The 20,353-nt window shown below is 43.9% G+C and overlaps 2 protein-coding genes across 17 annotated transcripts in view; one reads left to right on the top strand and one right to left on the bottom strand.

The window, feature by feature from the left end:
* Nucleotides 1-613: 613 nt before the first annotated feature.
* On the bottom strand, nt 614-7,314 carry Yod1 (YOD1 deubiquitinase). The gene is made up of 2 exons (XM_005348311.3): nt 6,927-7,314; nt 614-6,034 (listed from the first exon to the last, which is right to left on the bottom strand). The coding sequence occupies exons 1-2, from the start codon at nt 7,252-7,254 to the stop codon at nt 5,331-5,333; spliced, it is 1,032 nt and encodes a 343-aa protein (XP_005348368.1). The 5' UTR covers nt 7,255-7,314; the 3' UTR covers nt 614-5,330.
* A 13-nt stretch (nt 7,315-7,327) lies between these two features.
* Pfkfb2 (6-phosphofructo-2-kinase/fructose-2,6-biphosphatase 2) overlaps nt 7,328-20,353 on the top strand; it is a 27,266-nt gene continuing 14,240 nt past the window's right edge. For 6 of the 16 annotated variants that reach the window (XM_026779976.1, XM_026779975.1, XM_026779974.1 and 3 more), the window contains exons 1-8: nt 8,849-9,294; nt 9,948-10,079; nt 16,486-16,611; nt 17,073-17,169; nt 17,534-17,600; nt 17,733-17,807; nt 18,159-18,215; nt 19,154-19,278. In XM_026779976.1, the coding sequence (XP_026635777.1) occupies nt 9,968-10,079; nt 16,486-16,611; nt 17,073-17,169; nt 17,534-17,600; nt 17,733-17,807; nt 18,159-18,215; nt 19,154-19,278 (659 nt within the window). In that variant the 5' untranslated portion in view covers nt 8,849-9,294; nt 9,948-9,967. The other 10 variants (XM_026779981.1, XM_026779979.1, XM_026779970.1 and 7 more) reach the window with 9 other exon arrangements.

Here is a 20,353-nt window from a genome sequence, read left to right as displayed (position 1 = left end):
AAGGCATCCATTTCTATTGTTGGTTTGTGTGCTGTGTGTATTTGTGGACTCAGATCAAGTTAGAAAACCTAAGCTCTGGGGCTGGAGAGATGGCTCAGCGGTTAAGAGCATTGCCTGCTCTTCCAAAGGTCCTGAGTTCAATTCCTAGCAACCACATGGTGGCTGATAACCATCTGTAATGAGGTCTGGACAGAATATTGTATGCATAATAAATAAATATTTAAAAAAAAAAGAAAACCTAAGCTCTGCCCTAACAACTCCAGGGTTTCTAGTATTTAATTGCTGACACTTGAAAATTATAGCGACGTCATCATTTTCAAATAGGTGGGAGCCCATCCAGATCCTATTCCAGCATAAAACAGGCACGCTCAACCTTTCCATTTAAACAACCCATGAGCAAAGGGTTTAAACTGTATAAATACAGTCAGCGAAGAGAAATTTTGAGTGACTTTCCGGCATGAGAAAGAGAAACACTTAACTACTCAAAGGGCGTGGGAATTAGGTACACAAATCCAAGCTGTGGTCTGGGTTGGTAATATGTAACTTGAGTGTAGTATTCTTTGCTGGCCCTTTGCCCCAACCCCAAAACATGCTCACACAACAATGTTTTTACTTAATTTATTCCTTTAAAACAAGTCACTTCAGACATTTAGATATTGAAAAATCACGTCATAAATAAAATGAATGCATCTTAATAACAAAGGCAAAATCATGAGTTGTATAAAATGAAGTTAGACATCTTCCAGGCAGCGGCAATGCATGAACTTTGAAAACTTGCTGGCAAACAGACAAGGGAACATTTTGAAAGCAATACTGTCCATCTTCACTAAGAACACATTTTCTTATGCCAAGAAAACAACTCCTGGTTGTTTGGCCCCTTTGCAATTATGTTCTATAGCTCTGTATTTCAGGCTTTAAAATTATTTTATTATTTAAGGAGCTCTGCCTCTTCTGTGTTAATACAGGCACTACAGACTATTTTTCATTCCTTATCATTTTAACATGCTATATGTACTTTTAGGCATTCTTTAAGGAAAAATGAATTTGGTATAAATATATCTCTTGTGACACCTTGAGTCCTGAATGGCACAAAATGTGAAATGGAAACTCTTGTCCTTTAAATAACTTGGGATTACACTCAACTAAACATTCTATACCAGTTCTGGTGGCAAACCACATCATCTCAGTAGAAATTCTCAACCTCTTGACCTATAACTTAACCAAATAATACCTTCACTATACTTAAATTCCTACATACAGGCTAATGTGTTTAAAAACAAAAGTAAAAAGAGTGCCATGCAAAATGCTTACTTACATTCATTACCTCATACATTTCCTTTTTAGTAGTACTTTTTTTTATTAAATTAAGACATATATCCATAATTCAGTATCAACATAATACTTTGTTTTCCTAATGAAATATTCAAAGCACTATAAACAAAATGCTAATTTTTGACAAAAAAATCCTTTATTACAATAGAGGACATCTTCCATTCATTGAGTTGTTTGTGCTGACGTATTACAGTGGTTATTAAGAATACATCCTAGGGCTAGGGATGCTGATCAGCGAGCATTTACTTACCCTAGCAAGCACAAAGCCCTGGTTTGATGCCTATCTGTAGGAGAAACAAACTAGCTTATTCAAATCAAATGTTCCTTAAAAATACTGCTTGCATATCCTACTCAAAAAACAATCTCCCTAAAATATGCTTACTTTAAAATGAGCTATTTGACGAATCTAAAAAAGGTTTGATGAATTTTAAAACTCTGTGCTGTAAACAAATTTTGAATAGTGTTAAACAAGTGATAGCAATCTCATTAGAGAAGTAGCATTTCTTATGTGAGGGTACAGACCATGCTCCTAACAGTGACTGAAATTAGACTTTCTCATAAGATACAGCAAATACTGATGGTAATAACTGATGAAGAGCTGATGGCTGGCAGCTCAAGGTTGATCTTTCCTGTCCTTGGGATCTCTAGAAGGCTATGTAAACTCCTATTCTCTAATTTAAAGTGCTGCAAAAAAATAATTTCAACACATGAAAAAATGTAATTCTTAGTATATGTAAATTTAAGAAGGCCACCTGATTTTTAATATATAACATGTTATATAATTTGTGTCTATGGATCACTGTTACTTAATTTCACATATATCCTACTGTATATTTTCCAAAAGGACAGAAAATTTAGCTAGGGCAGCTTGAAGGGAGGAAGCTAGACAGACAAGCAAGTTGGGCATGAGCAGTGAGGGGATATATAGGTAGTAAGTAGCAACGTTTGGACTCTTGTGTTCTGGGACTGGAACTAGACAGACATTCAGACGGCATGATGGTATTAGCTTCTAAAAACAGGGTTAGGTTGGCCAGTAGCCATTTCATTATGCCCACTTCTCAGTCATGAGAACAATTAAGGAATCAGCCATGAATAACTAGCAAAAGATGTGGTAACACCTGATGTCTTCATATGGCTGCCATATCACAAAATTTCCAGGGACATTAATTCGGGCCAATACCATGATTAGGGAGAGTATCCTCATAAAAACACACTGAATCTTTAATCCAAAGAAGAGTGTGGGAAGATGGGGTAGTAGGGGCAAGAGTATAATTTTTATTCTAGCAGTAGTATTCTACCACATTAATATAAGTTGTGTCATTTTAATTAAAAAAGAAATTCTTGCAGGACAGACAACAACCTAACAAACAAGAAGGTTTTCAGTAGGACAAAGTTTCTTTTAGTTATGGTGCAACTAAATTCACAGATTCTTCAAAATTCTCAAAATGAGTTTACTCACAGTAATAAATATTTCAAGAGCTTAATAAGCACAAGAAAAAATACAAAACAACAAACCCTTTATATTGAGACTTACTAGCTTGTATTTAGAATGAACATAAATTAATAATTAAATAATTTGCATATAATGCTTCACTTTGAATGTTCTACAACCAGAACACTACTCTAACACCAGTTCTCATGTCAAATAATTAAAACACCTTTTTGAAAGCCATTTGACTATCAGTGCCTACCTGGCAACTGGACAAACCAGGAAAAAGATTAAATAGGATAAGAAATTGTCCCTAAATAAATACTAAATACTAAATAAGATGTATAAAAAACACTTAGAATGAAGGGTTTGATTTTTAAGACACCAGTGCTCATTCTATTTCTTTACATTTACTAAACTAATCCTTTGTAGATGACATAGACTCAAATTTAAAGTGACAGGAATTTATTTTCAAAAAATAGAACATGCCTGACACATTATAAGTTATTCAATAAATACCTGTTGCATGAACAAAGGTCTGGATCCAAAATTTTAGAAACATTAAATTTGGATGCTCAAGTGGTACAGGAAGGCAAACTTTTTAAATATGAAGCAAAAAACTCGATTTGATGGATGTTACCTAGTGCTATATTTTTAATGTACAGTTTTAAATTAAGTATCTTATTAAATTAAATTAAATATCACGAATGCCAAATGTTCAGTGTTCTAAGCTCATTGGTGCTATCTTTAAGGCTCAGTGGAAAAAAAAAACAAAATTAAATATTTTCAATTTATGTAGTAACTATCATTGCCTGACTGGCTATGTGCACAAAGGGTATTCAAGAAAAGTCATCTGGCCAGGTGTGGGGGTCCCTGCTTGTAATCTCAGGAGGCTGAGGCAGAAGGATTACTTCAAGTTTGAGGAGCCTGGACTATATAGCAAATTCCAGGCCAGCTAGAAACACATGGGGAGACGCTGTCTCAAATCAAGAAGGACTGACTGTCACCTGATGACTGAAGCGTACTTTGTGACTTGTTCAACTGTTCCTTAAAGGAACTTTCTCTAAAGTGTTGACTTTAACATTCTTTAATTTTACATTAAGTTACCATTACCAAGTAAATGGCTAAGGGTTGACCTTAATTTAAAAACATTTGCTAAGATACAAGAGAAAAGATGAGTCTAAAGTACGCCAATGTTTGTCTGAGCTACTTAATAAATATGGGATGGAAATAAGAAAACTTCACAACAGTATGCCTCTTTACACTGTATGACAGAATGCACAACACACTGTAACTTAAAGATCCCTGATCTTCACAAGAATTAAGAGGTAGAAGATTTTACCTGGAAGATTCTATAGAGAAGCTAAGTTTTGAGTGGGTGTGCCTTGAGGATCGATCCATCAAGCAAATGGCTACATATCTGATCTAGGTAGCAGGATTCTCAGAGAGCTGTATAAGGCAAGGATTTAAAAACTTTTCATATTTTGGAAGCGAAACAAACCCAATCAGTTATTTAAAAACTGAAAGTCAAAGATCACAGGTAAAGTACTAACTTGCAGAAATGTGGAATGTTGAAAAGAACAAAGTGGAGCTAGGAACACTGCTATCTATGAAAAAGATTGTTAAGAAGTTATCAAAGCCTGCACAGCATTAATACTTTAGAGGAAGACCTGTTTGGAGGAAGGGCTTTGAGCAGAAAGGCTGAGGAAATGAAATCCCTCCAGACAAACTGATATGTAACACAGAAAAAGAAAACAAAAAAGTCATCACTCAAATTTCAAGATACTTGAATTTTAAACTAAATTAGCAATTAAAAAGGCATACCCTGCTCATTTAAAAGAAAAAATTATCTAATGTGACAAACAGCAACACATGAATTGCATTAAAACAAGAGGCCAACAGTCTTTTAAAGCTTCAGTAAGCTGCTTCAGGCACCTTTCCCTCTTATACATTCTACTTTTATATGCCAGAAATCTCAAACAGGACCCCATTCCTGTTTTAGACAACATTCTCAAGAAACACACGCATCCCTGTAAAATTGCTTTTTATGCACTCAGAAGTTGTTAGATACACTTATAAAGTCTACCAAATTGCAATATAAAAAGTTTTGACAATTCTGAGCATCTTCATTTGATGAATCAATTCAGAATTTAGAAACTACCAACTCATTCCAAGTTATTAAAAGGAACCGATTACTGGAGACACTGTGGTGCATGTCCAGTGACCCTCCGCAAGGCTTTCACAATACCTACAATAAGATGTTTTCTTCTGTAAGTTAAAGCCGCTGGGTGCTGGTTTATAGTAGATTCCAGTCCTCAGGTAGCCCAAGCCACCTATTCCATCACCCTAGTAGAAAGAGGGCATGCCACTAGCGTAGCCACACATCTGTAAACTTGCACACTAATTTTAATCTTAACAAGGAATTTCAGCGTCAGCCTTACTGGTTTAAGTCAAAAGGATGGTCCAAGCATGTGTTCTTCTATTCTGTAGGGTTATGAATAGCTTATTGGAGAACCCAGAGCCTTCTGGATCTGTGAGGTAGTAGGCTCCAACTCTTACCATGAACAGATCACACCTCTCCAAAGTTGGTGTGGCCTGTCTCCCTGGCATGGTCCCTTGCTTCCGCTTGTCCAGTCAACCCCTTCTGACATACCATGCATCTCAAGGTGAAGCGGTTTACATCAGTAAACTGTCTCTTTCTTCTAGCTTCATCAGCTAATTCCAGTGCTTGGACAAGAACAATATCATCATTTGAGGAGAAAATGGTTAGAGGAGGAGTGTCTGGATCAGGGAAGTTACGCTGAAGTGGATCATAGTGGATGCCATCGTAGATGAGCAGAACCCTTTTGGTATAGCCCGCATCTTCCCCAAAACGATCAATTCTGACTGTCTGTGTATCTACTACACATATTTCACATTGGTAGAACTTAGACAGAATGGATATCTCAATCGCGCCCCCCCAAGTGTCATCCCTTTTGATCCATTCACAATACTCTTCGTTTGTCTTTCCCAGGATCGCCTCGCTATACAAGTCTGGATTACTGGCTACAATTTGTGCTATGAGGCGTCTCATGTCAGGGGCACAACCTGGATTCAAGACTCCTCCTTCAACGACATAGTACACACTGGTAAAGAGGCAAGAGTTGTCTGCCGGGACTGCAGTTCTGGTAAGTACAGGCAAAGCTTCCCTGCCATAGCTAGGAGCACCACGTTTTGACAATGTAGGTGAAGCTTTTGGTCTGGTTTGGTCTTCTTCAACAATCAGCATGTCACCTGTGAAAAATAAAGCAGACCCAGAAGTGCAGAGGAATTACAGATGGGGTGTTTATTAGCCAACCTGGTAAATTATGAGCCAAGTGAGTTAAAGCATAAAGTGGGTTACCAAGGAGAACCCGACTCTGTAAACAAGAGACCAGTAACACTTAAGTTCTGTTTGTTGTTTAGTCTACTGTGTCTTTGGAAAGGAAAACGGAGAAAAATGCTTCACGCTGCATCTCAACTTAGTGAAAAAAACTCTTATGTATAAAGATACGCTGAAAAACAAAATCTCCTGTATTCTACATTTAAAAACCACGCATTTTTCAGATGTTCACCACAGACTCGATAGGTGACTAGGGTGTTCTCCTGGCACTTGGCATGTCTAAACCAACTGATGTTTAGAGGGTCCTTGACACAGACTGGAAAAGCTCTTGATCAACACTGATGTTCAAGTTTTAATTCTGGGAACGAAACTCTACAGCTAATAAAGTCCAAGAAAAGTTGTACACGAAACAAACTATAAAAACAAATTAACAAAAGGGAAAAACAATAAGACAAAATCGGTATCTCAACTGCTGGCCTGCTGATCAGGACCAGAAGGTAAAAATTCAAAACAAAACAAAAACATCGTTCCACCGGAAAAGGGTCCTGCTGTCCTTTGGAAAAACAGAGGAAACAAAATGGATGAGATGGTCCCGAGGCTGACCTGGAAGCAGGCTTGGGGAACCGGGAACTTCAAGGCTCTGGGCTTTTCTCCCAACCACTCGGAAAGGACTTGACACTTGTCCCTGCCTTGGCGGAGCTCCGGTCCTCGAAGCCCCTAGCTGGCCCACAGGCACCTTGCCTTACTGGCTTCACTCCCCTCAACGTCCTCCAGGACTTCCCCGGCCCCAGCCGGTGCCCGTACCTGATTGGATGGGCAGGTCCCCAAGAGTGATGTCCCGGTCGCTGAGATCCAGGCACTCGGGCGGGTAGCCGACGAGGATTCGCTGACTACCCGGAGCGATGCCGGTGATAGCGGCGATTTGGCCCTGAAGTTCCCGTAAGCGGGTCCGGCTGGACAGTCCCTGCAAAACGTGGGTGCCACCCTTGGCCTTACAGCGGAGCCGCCACATCGTGTCGGCCGGCCGGCCACCAGCCGGGCCGGCTTTGGTCCCAGCCGCAGCCTGGGAGACGCCGCAGGAGCAACCAGCGGGGGGGACCCCAAAATGGCCGCCTTTCGCGCCGCCAAACATCGCGAGAAGTAGCCGCGTTCTCGCGACACCTCGGTAAGGGACCGGCTTCGGCTCTTCCCGGAGCTCGGGCTCTTAAAGTGGCAAGGGCGGCTGGAGCTGGAGGCTGGAAGTCGGCCAGCTTTCCCGGGCGCTGCGGTGTGGTGTCCTTGGCGTCCGCCAGCCTTTATGCTCCGGGGAGGAGGGCGGGGAAGGAGTTCCCGAGTCTAGGCGAGCAAGAGTGTCACCTTGCAGGGAGGTCGGAAATGATGAAAGCAGCCCTTCAAACACCAGGAAAAACCAGCTCACGGTTGAGAAGGTAAACACATGCCAAGGAAGGTCACAGGACCTGCCAAGCAGTCAGGGACTGCTGACGAGCCTCGTGGCCGCACCGAACTGATTCATCGAGGCTAAGAGGACCGGACGACCGGACTTCCTCGGTGAGACGAACTTGAAAGCGTCCCTCTGCCACCTCAGAAAGACTGTCTGAGGTCAGCAGCTGTGCCTAAGGCGATTGCCTCACTCAGGTGGTGGCAGTGTCAAAGAGGACGAACTGCCGTCACCCGGATTCCAGTCCGATTCCTGGGATTCCTACAGGAAGTCCTCATTGTGGCTGAGAGGCAGAAGACGGGGAAGAAGACACACTAGACACTTCAGGCACACTAGCCATTGTCCAGCTTTGTATGCCGAGAGGCCGAGACTAAACACTTAAAAAAAAGTGTGCAGTAAACGCCAAATAATGACGGGGTTTATAGCATGCTCTAACACGCTGGGGTTGTAAAAACGCATACTCGGGCCGTCTGGAAGATGACCTGATACCCAGGTAAAGAAGAAACGAGTAGAAGCACCTTCGTTCGTTCAGTTTTCAGCCTTTAGCTAAAGCAGTAACCACCCCGCCCCGCTCCCACACGGGACTGTCACGGAATAAAGCACCAACGGTGTGCTGGGGGTAACTTTGAAAAGTAGTTCTGGAACGTGGAAAACCCACTGAAACAGCGCCCCCCCCATGACTCAATTACAGCCAATCTTTTCCTCCCCACCCCGACACCAGAATCAAGTGCACTTTTCCTCCTTGGTTCTTCAATACGACCATCGATAATATAGTCTGGGTCGGGGTAGTGGGAGGAAATAAGGAACGTGATTTGGAGTCACCTGGGTCCAGGAACGCTCCCGGTTCCAAGCATGCGTGGCTTAGGTTCCAGGATCTGATCATAAGTTGTAGTTAGCTCTTAGTAGCAAGGCATATTTAAAAGCAAATGTCTACCTCCCCGGTCTTGGGAACCACCAAGTCTAGCTGGGATTCAGGAGTGAAGGCGTTAATCTTCGTTTTCACCAGTTACCCCCACTCAAGATGTCAGTCAAATAGGTCTCGCGAGAATAAGAAAAAAAGGTAAGGCTTTTTGTTAACCCCGCCTCCTGCTCAATCTGTTCCCAAGCAACGATGCCACCAAGCTCCACTGAGTCGGCTGGTCTGGGAACTGGCAGCCTTAGGCGATCACAGGTCCTCCCGAAGCTAAGTCGGCTCCTCCTGCCCTGCAGATGCTTCATTGGTCCAGCCTGCCTCCAGGTGAGGGCTGACGCGCGGGTGGGCGGAGCCAAACGGAGCACGTGATTTGCCCCCACCCCGGGAGCCCGGACTTGGAGTCAGTCTGCGAGGTTGGTTCGCGGCGCTCCGGTGGCGACACCGGGTCCACTGCCGGGAGGGCGAATAGGGCAGGTCGAATAGGGTGAGCGATAGTTGAGCAGTCTGGACTCGAGGATGGGGTGCTGCGCGGGCGGTTAAGCTGCAGAGCAGTGGTGCTCAGCCCATTCGGGAAGTGTAGCTTCCCCGACACACCTTCAGGGACGCTGAGCCCCAGCTGGTGTGAGCACTGAAGAATCTGTACTGTCAGGCGAGGAGCAGTGCAAGGGTTTTATTTTATTTATTTTTTGGCTTTGTTTTGTTTTTTAATAGTACCTTTTGTCTTGAGTGAGCGAGCTCCTCGGTATCTAGCTGGGTTTGATAACCTGAGCCCCGGTCCTTCCCTCCTTAGTTGATATTAGGACCCAAGACTTATTGTGCAGGTAAGTCATTTTCTTCCGCTGATCCCAAGGGGTGAATGAGAGAGGGTAGGGAGGAGGACTTGAGAACGGAGAACACCGGAGGAGAACTGAACCTGCTAGGGATATCCCAGCCCCGTTACAGTTCATCCTTCAGGGAACACGTTTCTGCCCTGCCCTTCTATTCTCACCACTGTTCCCATTCTCATTTTTTTCTCTCTGCAAGATTGAGTTTTACCTTTGGCTCGAGATTGCTTTCCTGACAATGCCCTTATTCCCACCTCCACATCACTTCTGGTTCCCTCCTCTGTTCTCTCCATAACCTTAAAACTAGAATGTGAGGTCAAGAAAATTGGAGAACTTTAGTTGGTTATCTTTGATTTGTTTATAAAACAAAATGGAGTAATCATGATAGGAAAATCCTCTGTTTAAAAGATTGTTGGAAGACTTGCAGGATCTGTGATATAAGTGTGAACAGGTCAGCAAGCAAATGCAAAGTTGGAGTGCGGCTCTATAGGCAAGCAGTCGGGTGTGTGACTTGTCCAAGAACAAGTGTCTGAGTTGGGAGGGAGAAGCTGGACCTGAATCTCCATAAGGGCTCCTTGCTTGTATCACACTAATCTCTGTATTATTTTTAGGGACGCTTTCCTTGTATTTTCTTCTCTCTCTTTCCCCAGGTGCCTCCTGAAGAACTACCATGTCTGGGAATAGTTCATCTTCCACAGAACACAGGAGCAGCAGCAGTAGCAGCAGCAGCAGCAGCTGTAAATCTCATACCTCAAACCTTCGGAAGGCGGGGAAGAAATGCTGTGAGTTCTGGAAGACAGCCCCCTCGTAGGATTTTTTTTTCTTTTTGTCCTGGAATTGTATTTGTATTCTAGACGCTCTCACACTGTGGGAGCGAATAGTAATTCTTTGGCATGACAACTTACATTTATTTATTTTGTGACAGGGTCTCACTACAGAGCCCTGGCATGCTGGGTACTCACTGTGTAACTCAGGTTGCCCGGCGACTCATGCAAGTCTCCTTTTTTAACCTCTTGAGTATGGATGTGTACCACTGTATCTGACATATGTTGGAGGGGGCCGCTCATTGGTTCTTGGCTGCTCAGCTTCGAAATAATCACACAGAAACTCTATTTAAATCACTGCTTGGCCCATTAGCTTTAGCTTCTTATTGGCTAACCCTTACATCTTAATTTAACCTATTTCTAGTAATCTGTGTATTGCCATGAGGCTGTGGCTTACCAGGAAAAGTTCCGGCGTCTATCTCTAGCAGGTCTACATGGCTTCTCTCTCACTCTGCCTCTGTTCTCCCAATATTCAGTTTAGTTCCCCCCACCCCCAACAGGCCAAGGCAGATTCTTTATTCACCAATGGTATTCACAGCATACAGAGAAGAATCCCACATCAGACTTAGGATTTAAAACAAAGCCTACAGTGGACCATTTCCTGCCCCAAACAAGTAGGCTTAGTGAGTTGTGTCTTTGGAGCTTGACTGCTGTGTGGTCCAGAGTTTCTTACTGCTTTCATTAGATATGGGAGCACCTGCCTGATGTTGAAAGCTTAGAACAAGTTGTTATACACGTAGGATGGCCGAGTGTCAAGGTACAGGACTAACATGGGGCTGTCAGTCTCTCAGTTTCCCTTTATCTCCTGGACTGTGTTCTAGATCCAGGACACTCTGTTGCAGGTGGAAGCCAGGCAGGGTGGTACACACCCCTAGTCCAAGCCCTGGTGAGATAAAGGCAGGGTCGGAAGTCCAAGGTTGTACTCATCTAGGTACTTAGCTCAGAGTAAGCCTGGGCTACTTGAGACCTGTCTCAGAAAACAAGCAAACCTGTTGCAGGTATAAACTCTTACAGGTCCTGTTACTTAGGGCCTGAGGGGAATGAGCCCTGACACTATCAGTGTCTTGGGTGCCTTACATTCTTACAGGGTTAGCCTTGCATTTTGCAGATTCTTTCACCTAAGTGCAGAGATGGCGGAAATGGTGGCAGGGGGATGAAGAATCTTTTCTCCTTCCCCTGACTTTACATTCCTAAGCAAAGTTCTAGAGTTCCCGAAAAGACTGGGGCATTGGTCCTCAGATAGTTCTGGAACCCTCAGAAGTGTTTTAGCACTCTTGGTCTTCGTTATGGAATACACCTTCTTTTGGAACCCTTCTGGCCAGTTCTCGCTTTAGGAAGAAGTGCATATGTCTATGGCGGGTGGAAGGGGGTGGGGTCAGCACGAGACCAGGTCAGCATGAGACCAGGCGCTTTACCCCATGCTCTTGTTTGTTCTGTGCTCTTTTCTCTGCCATCCCTGAGATGTGTCCTGGATAGATGCAGTCATAGTACTGAGTTTGGCATACCTCTGTGGATAGGGTCTCCCTTCTTTGCCAAGGCAGGAAGCCAGTCCCGAGGGCAAACTGAGTAAACTAGGCAGCAAGGTGCTTACTTGTAGTCCCTTCAGTCACACTGCTTGGGTTTGAATAGTGGTTTTACTGTTTCCTAGCTGTGCTCCCGTGAGCAGTTTGTTTAGTGTTTCTCTCCCCCAGTTTACTCCCCCCCCTTTGGCCTTCTATCCCCTGTGGCCCCCTTCTCTCCTTTCCTCTTTTCTTCCTTCGACAGGTCCCACTATGTAGTCCAGATCAGCGTTAAACATGTGATTTGCTTCCCTTAGTTCCAGAGTGCTAGGGTTATAGGTGTCCACCGCCACTCTTAACCTAGTTTACTCTGTTATAAAGTGGAAATTCTGAAACGGTTCTCCCGGGATTAAGGTGAGAATTAGAGAAGTCCATACAGACCAGCACTCAGATGAGCGCTGGAAGTAGCTGCTGCGTGTCATTTTTCACAAGTGACTCTACCTTTTCTGTTTACTCTTGAAACATAAGTAGAATTAGACTCATTATACTCATCATTTAAGAGCCTGGTAAAGAAGTGTTTTTCAGTGAAGAATGTTTCCTATTGTTTGGCAGTATTTTTACTCACATGTTCTGACCCAGTGTGGCTCTCTTAAAGGGAATGTACTCCTGTTACTGGAGTATGTAATCCCAAAGACAGTGGAGAGGGATGGGGGTGCCATCAGAGCCAGCTGGCTCACATTTCTGCCTCACTGTCCAGCTAGCTGCTCCTGCGTCCCTAACCCCTCCATCACTCTTCTACCTGGTGCTTCTGATTACAAAGCCAATTCTAGGTCTCCTTTATCTTCTCTAGACTCCTCCCTGCTCCGGGCCCTAGCTGTTCTTTTCTAATCTCTGCTCTTTTAAAACTGCTCTTTCTCCCCAGCTCAAGGGCTCTGAGTTGTCATTTAGTACCCTGCCTTTCTTATCTCATGGTTGGACTGTGAGATTGTGAGATCCTTGGGAGAATATTAGTTTATTTTCTCTGCCCTGCAAAGACTCAGCAGTTTGAACATCTTGTTCTGGTCCATCCTCCTAACGAGAGTAGATACATAGGCTCTTGTTCTGTTCTGTTACTGTGTTCTTTTTCTAAACTTCACTGAGCAGTAGGTATCATTCCTAAGTTGACAGACCTGGACTCACCACTCCGCATGATGTGGAGAAGGTAGCTTGTTATAGACTCCCCGGCTGCCTCGTGCCGCTTTATTTATAGCTCAGCTGCTGTCTCTTTGCTGCTCGTTACACCTGCTTGTTAATTTTGAGTCTGGGGAGTGACTGGGCTTTGCTTCAAGGCCAGAGAATGACTATAAGGAGCCAAGACCTCCAAGAAGCCTTACTGGGACTTGAGTTGTTCCTGGGATGGGGTTGTAGGTGTGCTGGCTGGGGTCCTTTTAAGGTACCTAGGTGGGTGGTCTCAGGAGTCTCTGAGAACAGGAAGTGAGGGTTTTGTGTGCATTCCTTATTAAGCTTTTTTTCTCTTTCTCATCTTTTGGTTTCCTTTTATTTTTAAAATATTTTGAATAGATCTGGAGAAGACAAGTGTATAAACCCTAGTTACAAAAGTAGTACATGTTGAGGAAAACTCACCTAATTCCAAAAGGAAACATGGAAAGTAAAATCTCTTCCAATTTCTCTTATCTCTGTTAAATTCACTTCTCTTAGGTGTTTAGTTCTGGTGTATCCCATTACCAAACATAGGTAGACTCATGATGTACTTATTCTGTTCTGATGCCATTTCCTTTGTAAGTAGTTAGGACACTTTTTGCTCTTTTTTAGTTTTCTCATGTTGGCGAATCCAGATTGATCTCCTTCTACATTGAGTGAATCTCAACCAATTAACTGGAACTTTCACTGTCCTAAAGAATGCTTCAGTGGACACCTTCATACTTCTGCATGCTCATATCAGCCGTGTTCTCACGGAAGTAAAAGGAGCGCTGTAGACCCAGTGGTGTTCCTTGAAGCTCTCGGGCCTCAAGAGATGCTTTTGCTGGAGGTTGGCTATTCCTACCTAAGGCTGCATTGCCTGACAGAAACCTCAGTTTTCTTTTTCTTAGTATTTGGGTACAGTTCTTTGAACTTGATTCTTTTATACTTATCAGTTAAAACAGCAGTAGATAATCAGGTTTTATAACTTTTAATGAATAAAATTAAGATAGCAGTAATGATAAAGTTTTATGGGTTGCACATTCAAAATACTGGGCCTGTTTAATGTGGATAATGGAAAATGTCCTTGATGATGAGGAGACCAGGAACCGTCCTAATTGCTGGCCCCTCCCAGACATCTTCCCAGATAAGCTGGAGAACATAGTCAAGTTTTCCATGGGACCTTTTGTTAGGTGCTAAAGTGATGGCCAAGAACTAGCAGATAAGGCTGAATAGGCAGTCATGAGATCAGTAATGTGGTCAAGAAGCCTGACCTTGACTTTCTTCTGTGGTCCTATGGGCCAAGCTCTTAAGTTCTCTGGGGTTTAGTTTTTCCATTTATGTGAAAGAAACTGTCAGGCTCTCATTTTGACTAGGCATGTTTATAAAGAGAAAATGAGTTGAAGCCTGGTAAACTAGGTAAAGAAAGTTTAACTCTGTATAAAAATGATAGAAGAATTTCAGGGTTGGAACAGTTTTCCATTCTACATCAAGAGATGCTGTGTATCTCTAGGTCAGTCAGTGTGTGAAGTCCCTGCATTCACGCTCAGGGGTGCTTCTACTTAACAGGACAAGCTCCCAGGGTTACCAGCTGGCTGTGTGAGGTGGGAATAGTCTTTGGGTTTTTGTCTTTGTTTTTTGTTTTTTTTTTTTTCCCCTAGAAAATGAGAAGCCCTGGTTTTAGCAGGAGTGTGGGTGTGCGCGCACGCACATTCTTGCTTTTGTGTGTGTGTGTGTGTGTGTATGTGTGTATGTGTGTATGTGCTTGTGCACACGTAGCTGCTCTAGGCTGAGGCAGGAGGAGCCGTGCTGAAGAGTAGGGATATGGAGTGCCCTGTTTCCTTTTGTTGTTAGCTTTCTCTGCCCAGCATGGGGAACACAGAGCAGCTCCTCCCTGGTTTCTCTCTGAGCAGCTCCTAAGCGTGCTTTCTCTCTGATCTTCAGGGAGGGAAGCAGCTCCTCTGGGGGACGTGCCTAATGGGCTAGAAGATGTGGACAGAGAGGCCCGCAAGTGCGGCTAATGAGCCGAGTCAGCCATGCTCAGAGGAGAATGCATTAAAACCGAAGAGCATGAAGATTGCTCAGACGTAATGCCAGGCAGGCTCTTGCCTGCTGGAGTCCGTGCTCAGGGACTAATGCCCACAGTCCTACAAGGTGCTGTTTACTCACCTCAGCTCCTTGTGTAGATAGGGATGAAGGCTGCTTAGACTGCCCCGTGACCTATGCTGCTGGAGCTCCTGTCCAGAGTCAGCAATTTCCCCCGTGCTACAGGGGTTGGACTCTTGGTCAGTGGTCTCCTAGTTCTTGTTGAAGAAAAGAATTCATAGAGACATTCAATAGAATGCTTAAGCAGAAGTTTATTTAGCAAAGCTAAACAAAGTAAAGACTCTAAGGAGACTGAAGTGGCTGTCTTCAAGGCGGGGAGCAGCCCAGTGGGTTGCTCAATTAGGTGGGTCAATTAGGTGGGTGCCTTTCTCCTCCCACATCATGGTGGGCCATATCTCCCTTTTAGGATATTTCTTCCCGTGATCCCTGGAAACAGGGAGGTGTCCCAGCAGCAGTGCACATATATTGTAACAAGGATGCAGACCCTTAGTACACATGTGTGGGAAAATGCCCCTCTGTCTTAGTTTCTGGAACGGTGAGACCAGTCTCACTGAAGCATTGAAGATGCCTAGCCTCAGAGTGGCATTGTCACCATTAGGTGACACATGTTGCAGGATCCCTTTGGAAAAGGAGCTGGAAGCAGAAGGTTAAGGTAGTTCCCCCCCCCCCCCTTTTCTTGTCTTTCTCAATGGAGAGAGCCTACAGTCTGAGCTTTCCCTGGTAGCATCAGCTTGGGGCTTGGCTTCAAGAAAGGAGTTGATGAGCTGCAAATGCAGGTCTTTTCTCCACCTCCGCTCTGGGGCAGCATGTGCAGGGAGGAGACAGTCCCGTGAGCAAACTGAAAAAGGCCTCTTGCTAGGGAGACAAACTGTCTGGGAAGCACAGGTCTGGATTCCAGTGTTTGTGCTGTACAAGTCACTAACCGTCTAGGCCCTGGTATTTGTAAAGGAGAGAGGTTATTCCTACGGAAAGGGCACCACCAGTCGTCTGCCGTCCGTATGAGCTGTCGAGGCAGGCAGGCCTCCTGGTCTTGTGCTGGATCCGAACCTTTATGGAGTCTCTTCAGACCTTTGTCCTGCAGGTTTTGGCTACTGAATATCACTGTGGTTTAGAGATTAAAGTGGAGGAGGAGTTTATGACCTGAGTGTTGTGGCCAAAACAGCTTGAGGCAGGGTTCGTTTTGCATCAAAGGTTTGCCTTGGCTCTGGAGGGATTTGTGGGATCCTCCAGGTAGGATCTGGGACTCTCTTAAAGTCATTCTGGTTTGGGGTGATAGAATCGTAGCTGCAATGTTATTAGTATTCTCTCTCTTCCTAATCTTTACTATTTTTTTTTCCCATCTTGGGAACTCTCTGAAGACTTGGGAAAAAAATGCCTGGGTGTGGGTACTTTATGGAAGTCTGCATAACTTTAACTCTGTTTCAAGAGGATATGCCAAATATAGCCTCAGTTTGCTATCTCATTCTTCCTGAACCTTCGCCCTGTAGATTTCTGAGATGATGACTATGAAGTTCCTCGTGTAGACATAAAGCTCAGGAGACATGTAGTCATTTAGCTCTGCCTGTTTCATTTTCTTTTAGCATGGGCTTCCTACATGACCAACTCCCCAACCCTCATTGTTATGATTGGTTTGCCAGCCCGGGGTAAAACTTACGTGTCCAAGAAACTAACACGCTACCTCAACTGGATTGGGGTACCCACCAAAGGTAGGTGCAGGCCATTCATCCCTTGGGAAGGGGGTTGATTAGTTCTGGGGCCCCACAGGCCTCTGGGAGACTTAGTCTTTCTAACAGCGAGGTCCTATAATGCTTCTGATGAAAGTCAAGATTGCCTCCTCATTTACTGGATTTGTTTCCTGTCCTCAGACATAGACAGATCATCCTAATTTTGATAGAAGTTTTCAGAATTAATGAGAATATGATATTTCAGAACCCTTAGCATATGTGCCCTGTCTTTGAACCTTAGTGGTACCCTGCTTAGACAGTAGCTGAGGAGAGAGAAGCTCAGCTTTAGGCTTGCCCACATTCTTCTTATAAGTCAGGGCTTTAACCCAACTTGTCTTGGTTTGGTATTGTTTGACATACAATGGTGCTTTTTCCATCCCATGGGCCACTCTGTTAGCCAAGATGACTCCTTTAGTGGGACCATTGTACTGTTTTTCCTGCAGTGTTTAATCTTGGGGTCTATCGGCGTGAAGCAGTCAAGTCCTATAAGTCTTATGACTTCTTTCGTCATGACAATGAAGAGGCTATGAAGATCCGCAAGTGAGTCTTTTTTTTTTTTGTTTTAAAGAATGTGTTAGGGCCCCCATTTTTCCTCCGGAAATGTCTTAGGAGCATTTTAATGGATGTGATTCGTTTATAAGATCAGCTTGGGTTAGGTGGGTAGCAGACAGGGCTCTAGAAGATGCTTTTGTGTGATGCCTAAAGAGGTATAAGGCCTATAAATTGGACAGGGAGGAAGTCGTAGGACGGTGTGTAAACTTCCGTGGGAAAGCTGAAAGATTTAGTTAGGGGAAAACATATCCGTAAAGAAATCGAGTGGGAAGTGACTCCCACACTGTGTGTGTTGTCTCCAGCCTCGTTTGATCTTAGCTCTTTTCGCTGATTTCCTTTGTTCTCATGGCAGACAGTGTGCTCTGGTAGCACTGGAAGATGTTAAGGCCTATTTTACTGAAGAGAGTGGGCAGATTGCGGTAAGCCTCATCTGCTTCCCCTTCATTGCCACTCTCCCAGCATCCTGGCTACTTATCTCCACCTGGAGTCCGCCTTGGGCACCATTTCATTTTTCTCCTTTTGTTCATTTACTTTGTATGCTTTCTGCCTAGGTGTTTGATGCTACCAATACCACTCGGGAGAGGAGGGACATGATTTTGAATTTTGCTGAGCAGAATGCCTTCAAGGTGGGCTGACTATGCTGGAAGAAAAGGCAGGAGCGGGGTGGGAGCTAGGATGGAGAGGTGGGACTGTTGATCCCTTTGACTCTGATGAGCACAGGATTAGGATAGCTGTCTGGTTGTCCACTTGGGGCATATGCCGAGGCCTCGAGTGTTTTTGTTTAGATCCTTTCTCTGACCTTTGTTTGGCCTGTAAGGTCCAGGGGATGTGGTAAGATCTGTTTTTAAAGGAAGAGGCCTTGAAGGCCACTTTATGAATCTTGAAGGTGTGGTAGCTGGGTGGAGTAGGTGAATATGTGCTTTCAGTTAACAACCTGACATTTTGACGTGTTTATCATGCCTTTGCTCCATGGCCAGGTATTCTTTGTGGAATCTGTCTGTGATGACCCTGATGTCATTGCTGCCAATATTCTGGTGAGTGTCATCCCTGTCACCTGTAGTCACTCAGTCTCAGTCTGTGTGTGTGTGTGTGTGTGTGTGTGTGTGTGTGTGTGTGTGATGTGTGGTGTGTGTGTGGTTTGTGTGTGTGTTATGTGTGGTGTGTGTGGTGTATGTTGTAGATTCTGAGTAGTGAAAGAAGGAAGCAAACAGATCTTCTTTAGCTGAGAATATTTTGTACCTTTATACTCTTCTTTTGGGAAAAGAACCTGGGCCTGCGAGGAATACACTAAAAATGAGTTGCTGAATGGGGAACACTTAGACTGTGGGTGTTCTGGCTTTGTGTTCTGATCTTTCCTGCTGGTAAGACCTAGACATTGTGCCAGATTAGACTTTTTTTCCTGTTCAGTCACCCTGATAGGAAGGTTATTTATTCAGTAGTTGTCTAATGTTCTGATCAGCATTGACTATTGCACTCTTATGCCCTGTGGGGCACAGCACCAGACAGTACTCACTGGATAGGCTTTTTTGTTCTGTGCCAAGTAGGCATCTTTGTATGCTTTTCTAGAGGTGTCTTCCCATCACAGGAACTGGAGTTACTTTATTTGAGGAAGAGGCAGTAATTCCTAAGTCAAATACTGGGTCATATACCCTATTCTGCGAAGCAGAAGGGGGAAATTGGAGCCCATTCTGTGTTTGCAGGCAAATACATAAAGGGGCCAGGGCTCAGAAGTAGTATTAGCAGTGTGACTCCCTCTGTCCTTTGGCCAAAGGCAGGCACATGACTCCCCAGTTGTCTTCCCTTTCTTGGTTGCCAGGGTCACAGGACAGGATGAGGGAGTCCAGTGAGTGGGGAATGCCAGTGCTCTAGTGAAAAGCTGTGTATGGACTTCTTCTGTTTTTAGCAGCGGCTGTTTGTCGGAGGCTGTTGAGAACAGAATTCTGACCAGGCCCTTATGTTCCTGTGCTTTCAGGAGGTAAAGGTGTCAAGCCCTGACTACCCTGAAAGGAACAGGGAGAATGTGATGGAGGACTTCCTGAAGAGAATCGAGTGCTACAAAGTCACGTACCAGCCCCTTGACCCAGACAACTATGATAAGTAAGGTTCAACACCATGATCTGAGGGTTGAGGCAGGAGGAAAAGTGTCATTCTCCCTGCTGGTCTCTACTTGTTTCTGGTAATCGAAACCTATGATATTTATGTCATTTCACCGAACAAGGTTTTTATTGGGATACTCTCTTAGTTAGGTTACCATTGCTGTGATAAAACACCATGACCAAAAACAAGCTAGGGAGGAAAGGGTTTATTAGACTTACACTTCCATATTGTAGTCCGTCACTGAAGGAAGCCAGAACAGGAACTCAAGCAGGGCAGAAACCTGGATGCAGGAGCTAATTGATGGAGAGAACATGGAGGGCCGCTCCTCATGGCCTGCTCAGCCTGCCTTCTTAAAGGACCCAGGGTCACCACCCCAGGGATGGTACCAACTACGATGTGCTGGACCCTTTCCTGTCAATCACTAATTAAGAAAATGCCCTACAGCCTGATCTTACCGAGGGATTTTCTTAATTGAGGTTCTTCCCTCTCGGATGACTTTAGCTTATATTAAGGTGACATAAAACTATCCAGCACAGATATTTATGTGTGTTGTATATTTTACATATCCATACTTAACCTGTGGGTTGTGACCTCTTTGTGGGTTACATATCAGATATCCTGCATGTTAGATTTTATATTATGATTCATAACTAGAAAAATTACAGTTATGAAGTATCAATGAAAATTTTATGTTTGGGGGTCACAACATAAAGAACTGTATTAAAAGGTCTCAGCATTAGGAAAGTTGAGAACCACTGCTCAAGAGCAAGGGTTTCCATCTAAGCGTTAGTGACATTTTGAACTATGGAATTCTTCGTTATAGGGACTACTTTGTGTATTCTTGGCCTCTGTCCACTAGGTGCCAGGAACACCTCCAAACTGTGACAACTAAAATGTTTTCAGATATTGGTAGATGTCTCCTAGGGACCCAAATCATCTTAAGTTAAGAAGTGCTGCTCCAGATTTAGCAAGTCTGAACTAGAATGCTATAGGATATCTCTTAGAGATGCATCATTATTTTAAAGTTTATCATACATAATTTGTATTTTAATATATATGCTTATTATATATATAC

This window comes from Microtus ochrogaster, chromosome 6, assembly GCF_000317375.1.
Source record: "Microtus ochrogaster isolate Prairie Vole_2 chromosome 6, MicOch1.0, whole genome shotgun sequence".
NCBI lineage: Eukaryota > Metazoa > Chordata > Mammalia > Rodentia > Cricetidae > Microtus > Microtus ochrogaster.
This window is presented reverse-complemented; position numbering and strand designations above follow the sequence as displayed.

What these genes read in the sequence shown, in the direction of transcription:
- Yod1 (XM_005348311.3), bottom strand. Translation starts at nt 7,254, where the DNA reads ATGTTTGGCGGCGCGAAAGGCGGCCATTTTGGGGTCCCCCCCGCTGGT. An exon ending in GGACCTGCCCATCCAATCAG is followed by an intron (nt 6,035 to 6,926) that starts GTACGGGCACCG and finishes TATTTTTCACAG; the next exon opens with GTGACATGCTGATTGTTGAA.